The sequence below is a fragment of the Lemur catta genome, chromosome 9 (assembly GCF_020740605.2).
Source record: "Lemur catta isolate mLemCat1 chromosome 9, mLemCat1.pri, whole genome shotgun sequence".
In the NCBI taxonomy this organism is placed as follows: domain Eukaryota; kingdom Metazoa; phylum Chordata; class Mammalia; order Primates; family Lemuridae; genus Lemur; species Lemur catta.
The window spans coordinates 39,469,096-39,475,095 of NC_059136.1; the positions used below are offsets into that span (position 1 = coordinate 39,469,096).

General features: G+C 44.9%; 1 protein-coding gene across 1 annotated transcript in view; it reads right to left on the reverse strand.

The window, feature by feature from the left end:
* The window catches only part of TBC1D31 (TBC1 domain family member 31), a 62,928-nt gene extending 61,953 nt beyond the window's left edge, over window positions 1-975 (reverse strand). The window contains exon 1 of the mRNA XM_045560539.1: window positions 721-975. Coding sequence (XP_045416495.1) covers window positions 721-797 — 77 coding nt within the window. The 5' untranslated portion in view covers window positions 798-975. The remainder of the gene's footprint in view (window positions 1-720) is intronic.
* Between the last annotated feature and the right edge of the window lie 5,025 nt (window positions 976-6,000).

The following is a 6,000-nucleotide window of genomic DNA, read 5'->3' on the forward strand; positions in this document are numbered from 1 at the left end:
CAGGTCAGATAACTGGGAATAGAATGAAAAGCAGCCCCGGCAATACTTGAAGGCCGCCGTGCAATTAGAATGTAACCCCTACTCGTAACACACACGCCCATATGTGAACTCAGGGAACTGGAAGTTTTTGTTCCGTTGCTGCCCCCAGGGCTTAGAAGAGCGCTTGGCACATAGCAGGCCCTCAACAAATAGTTGATGAATGCATGCCTGTCTGAACACAGTGCACTAAGAATGCATAAGCTGCGGCCTTCGGAAGCGGCAGAAGTGTATTGCTTTCCCAACTCGCAGCTCCCCTAGAGTTCTTTTCCAGATGCAACCATTAAATATTTACTAAGCATCTACTACGTGCCAGGGATACTACAGGGATACCATGATAATTAAAGAAGGAAGCCTCCTGGCTGGCACTCACCAAGAAGCGCACGTTCTCTTACATAAAGAGAACCACCTGCCTCCTGCTCCATGCTGTCCCGGACCAGACCCCTGCCCCCAGAACCTGGAAGCGGGTCTCTGGGACAGAGATCGGGCGTCTGGAGCTACCCACTCCTGATGGGGTCACCCACCCCGGGGCAGCACGGCAGGGTCAGGGCCCAAACCGGCACCGCCTGGCCCCCTGCATCCCTGCCTGAGACAGACCCTCGAACGCCTCTCCAGGGACGCGGACCCGCCCCTCGCCGGTCTCCACCCCCTCCACAGCCCGCGCCCTCCCGCCGCGGCCTTTACCCATCCCGAGTGGCTGGAGACGGCTTGCGGTGCCATATCTTGCCGCTCTCCTTGTTGCCCAGGTCCGTGCTCTGCATGCCGAAGCCCAGCCGAGACCGCCGGCGGCCTGGTGGGTAACCGTCCCGGCGCCTTCCCAGCAGGCCCCGCGCTCCCGGCCCGGGAAGTTTGAGCGCGGTCCGCCACGGCCCGATCCCCCGCGGCCCGAACCAACCGCCTTCGTTCCTCCCAAACTTGGCCCAGGTGACCCCTCCCGCTCTGGACAATGGAATCGACCAAAGACCTTCTCTTAGACTCCGCCCCTATTGTGGTCCCGCCCTCGTGGGAGACCCAAAGCCTTCTGGGAATCGTAGTTTTCTGCAGGTGGCAAGAAAAGTGATTTTTTTCTCCTGTGATTTCTGCATTCCGTTTTAAATTACGGTTAGGGATTAAGGGATTGTATAGAGATAACTAATAAGCAAGGAGCCAAATGCATCGAGAACTGGAGAACTGAAGGGTTCCTTTTATAGAACTTTCAGGGTCGAAAGAACCTTATAGATGAAATAGTCCATTCTTCTTGAGTTTCTAACCATCCTCATTTTTTTCAGTTCCGTAATCTGACAAAATGCTCTGGTGTGATGGTGTCCGGTCCACCAATCACGGCCCAGAAAAGCAATAATATCATCAACAACCAGCTGCATTGACATCATTGAGTTCTTTTTTGTAAAAATTCACTTAGAATTTCTGTAGTGTTTACTAGATATTGGGCATTTTTTACATACTTTACGAATATATTAGTTTATTTAATCCTCGTAGCAAATTTACCAATTAGGTAGTATTGTTATCCCCATTTTTAATGCCCTGTGAAGTTGTGCATTAGTTTCCTGAGGCTGCCCTAATAAATTACTACAGATCCGGTGGCATAAAACAACAGAATTAGATTCTCTTGAAGTTCTGGAGGCCGTAAGTCAGAAATCAAGGTGTCAGCAAGATTCCCTTCCTTGTCATTCCTGTTTCTGCTAGTTGCTGGCATTCTTGGCTTGTGATCACATCACTCCATTCTCTGCTTCCATCTTTGCATAGCTTTCTCCTCTGGGATGTGTCTTCTCTTCTATCTGTCTCAGATCTCCCTGCCCCTTTCTTTCCTTTTTTTTTTTTTTTTTTGGTAGAGACAGGCTCTTGCTCTCTTGTCCAGGCTGGAGTGCAGTGGCACAATCATAGCTCACTGAGGCCTCCAACTCCTCCTAGGCTCAGGTGATCCTCCTGCCTCAGCCTCTAAAGTAGCTGGAACTATGGGCGCATGCCACCATGCCCGGCTAGGCTAATTTTCTTCTATTTTTCATAGAGACGGGGTCTTGCTCTTGCTCAGGCTGGTCTGGAACTCCTGACCTCAAGCGATCCTTCCACCTCAACCTCTGAAAGTGCTGGGAATACAAGCATGAGGTACTGTGCTCAGCCTGTTTTTCTCTTATAAAGACACTTGTCATTGGATTTAGGGTCCACACAAATAATCCATGATGACTCTTTATCTCAAATATCATTAACTTGATAACATCTCCAATGATCCTTTCTCCAAATAAGATAACAGTCATAGATTTGGGGGATTAGAGTGTGAACTTATACTTTGGGGGGCACCATTCAACCCTGGTGCTACTATTATCTCCATTTTACTGACAAGGAAATTGAGGTAAGGGGAGAGCCAGGTTAGAACCTTAGTGTTTCCATTCCTGGTCCCAATGTTATTCTACAACAGAAATTTGATTGTAGAAAAATAATATGGCTATGATATTTGAAAACCTCAAACTCTCTATCAGAAAAACAAAACTCTCAAAAAAATACTAGTGGAGATTTTAAAACTTATCAAGGGGTGGCTCTGAAAGGTCAGACAACTTTTAATGAACTATTACAGAGGAGGTAACTGCATCCCTTATTTATTATTATTACTATTTTTAGAGAAAGGGTCTCACTCTATTGCCAGGGTAGAGTACAATGGCATCATCATAGCATGTGGCCCCATCCAAACACAAGGTGCTAGGAAGTGCGATTCTACTAAATCAGTTAGATATAGTTGCAATAATGCTACAACCACCACCAAACCTGTGTGGCATTCAACAATCAGCATTTATTGCTCATGCATCTGGAGTTAGCCAGGTGGCTCTGCTGATCTTGGCTGGGCTCACTCACATGTCTGAGGGTCAGCTGGCTTTCAGTTTTATAGGCTGACCTCCTCTGGGGTAACTGGGGCAACTCAACTCTGGTCCAAGTGTCTCTCATCCTCCCTCAAGCTAGCCAAGGCATGCAGTGGTGCAGTTGAGCAAGCAGACTTGCAATGCCTCTAGGCTTGGAGCTGGCACACCATCACTTTCACCTCTGCCTAATAACCAAAGTAAGTTAGGCAGCTGAGCTCAGGGGCTGAATATTATATTCCACTCATGGCAGGAGAACATTGAAAAGTTCCCTGGAGGGCTTGGATCCAGGGAGGAGTGGAGAATGGGGACCAGTTTTGAAATCTACAACATCTACCATGTGTTTGAAAGGGGGAAGACCCTGAAATATTTGGTGGGCATCATTAACAGCTCCCATACTATCCCTCTTTCTCAATATATGAAATACATCTTCACAACCCTCAGGACTTCCTTCTTTTCCGTCCTAAAACCTTCCTTGAAGTTCTTGGGCACCAGGGTTCTTATCTCTAATTCTTTGTTATTTGGTTTAACATTAAAGCATTTTTGGTCTTTTCCCCATTAATAGGAGTTGTACAATCAAAAAAGCCTACAAGCGAGGTGTGGTGGCTCACATCTATAATTCCAGCACTTTGGGAGGCTGAGGTGGGAGGACTGCTTGAGGCCAGGAGTTCAAGACCAGCCTGGGCAAAATAGCAAGATCCAGTCTCTAAAACAATTTTTTTGTTAAAGTAGTCAGGAATGATGGTGCACACTTGTAGTCCTAGTTACTCGGGAGACTGAGGTGAGAGAATCGCTTGAGCTCAGGAGTTCAAGGATACAGTGAGCTATGATCCTGCCACTGCACTCCAGTCTGGGTGACAGAGCAAGACTCTGTCACAAAAAACAAACAAACAAAAAAGCCTAGAAGCTGATCCAGAAATCTTTCCTCCTTAAAATGTTGAGAAGATTACAGACTCGTGGAATTTAATATCTTTCTTCCGTCCCTGTCACATACTCACTAATTGTGTGATTCTTTGATTAATGTTGCCTTCTCCACAGCACTTCATGAAGGCAAACAGCTCCCCAGAACCTAGCATAAAGTATGGCACATAAAACATGTAATCTATTGAGTGCAGGAATTTACTTGTTTTGTACCTCCTAGCATCTGGCACAGTGCCAGGCACATAGTAAGCCCTTAAAACATGTTTAGTGAACAATTGAGATATTATCTAAACTTAAAGTACTCCAGGCTACGTTTTCCTGATTAAATGAATATCAAGCTATAGTGAGGAAGAAGAAAGAAACAAGGAGACTGAGTTTCTGATCCCAGCTCAGACACTAAATCGTTGTGTGATCTTGGGTAAGTCACAACCTCCCTGAGATCCATTTTCCTCATCTGCAAACAGCACAAATGGAAAAATACTTCCTTAACCTCTTCCCTTTCCCATATCCCATGCTGCTACAATATACAGATGGAAGCTCATCTGTGCACCCATTGAAATTTTTCTTATGTGCAATTGCAAACACAATACCACTTCATATTTTCAGGTATGCATTCAAGGGTCCACAGCCGGGCACAGTTCATGTTTACACACATTTTCTTCCTGACACCCATAAAAACTTGGCTGCATTTTATTCAAATCCCCCTTGAAGTTATCAGCATCAAGATTCTGAATGAGAGTTCTCTTTTGGGGAAGATAGGATCCCCTCTGTATTTCCCCGTCTCTCACACACACATCTGACATGTCCCTTCATTTTGACTTTTGTCACACACACAAAAAATCCTGGTACCTATTTTCCATACCTCTACTCTTATTTGTTCTCCAAGCACAGTCAACTTTTGATGCCTCTGATTGGAGACAGCAGCTCAACCCAGTGATTCTCAAAAAAAAAAAAAAAAAAATTAGCTTAGTATCTAGTTTTGAAAAGCATAAGGCTTATAAGTGACCATATACAATGTGTCTGCAGAATTCTTTTTATCAAAATTGGAAAAGAGCCTGGATTAGCCCTTCATGGGTAGGTCATGTCTTACTCTTGTCATTCATTGATTAGTTCAGTCATCGGCTAATCATTCACTCAACATTTTGAATGTCAACTATATGTCAGGCCCTGTACAAGGACCTGGGGCTGCAGTGGTGAAATGTGATGAGTTTCATGTTCTTGCAAAGCTCACAGCTTAAAGTAACACGGGAGGTTACAGGGAGAAATAGTGTGAGTATAGTACCATGTGATCAGTGCTATACAGATGCTCCTAGACTTATGATTGGGTTATGTCCTGATAAACTCATCATACGTTAAAAATATCATAAGTCAAAAATGCACTTAAGGCCAGGCGCGGTGGCTTACGCCTGTAATCCTAGCACTCTGGGAGGCCAAGGTGGGAGGATCCCTTGAAGTCAAGAGCTGGAGACCAGCCTGAGCAAGAGTGAGATCCCGTCTCTACTAAAAATAGAAAAATTAGCTGGGTGTGGTGGCACGCACCTGTAGCATCTATAATCCCAGCTACTTGGGAGGCTGAAGCAGGAGAATTGCTTGAGCCGAGGAGTTTGAGGTTGCTGTGAGCTAGGCTGATGCCACAGCACTCTAGCCTAGGTGACAGAGTGAGACTCTGTCTCAAACAAACAAACAAACAAACAAACTCCAAAAATGCACTTAATATACCTAACCTTGGAACATCTTAGATTGGCCTAGCCTACCTTAAACCTGCACAGAACACTTATGTTAGCCTACAGTTGGGCAAAATCATCAAATACAAAGACTATTTTACAACAAAGTGTTGAATATCTCATGTAATTTGTTGAGTACTTTACTGAAAGTAAAAAACCAGAATGGTTGTATGGGTTGAAACATGGTTTCTACTGAATGCATATCACTTTCATACCATCATAAACTCTAAAATTGTAAGCCAGGGGCCATCTGTAATTGAGGTATGGGTGAATTTCAGAGAAGGGAACAATTAATTCTCCAGGAAAGAGAGAGGGAGATGTTAATAACAACGTTGGCGTTTAAGGTAGGCCTGGAAGGATGAGGTGGAGGAGGCTTTCTAGACAGAAGAATGAGTTTTGGAGATTTCTTGTTACTGCCCATCCTGCCTAATACAGTAATTTTGTCCCTACTTTACTAATGAGGAAACTAAGGT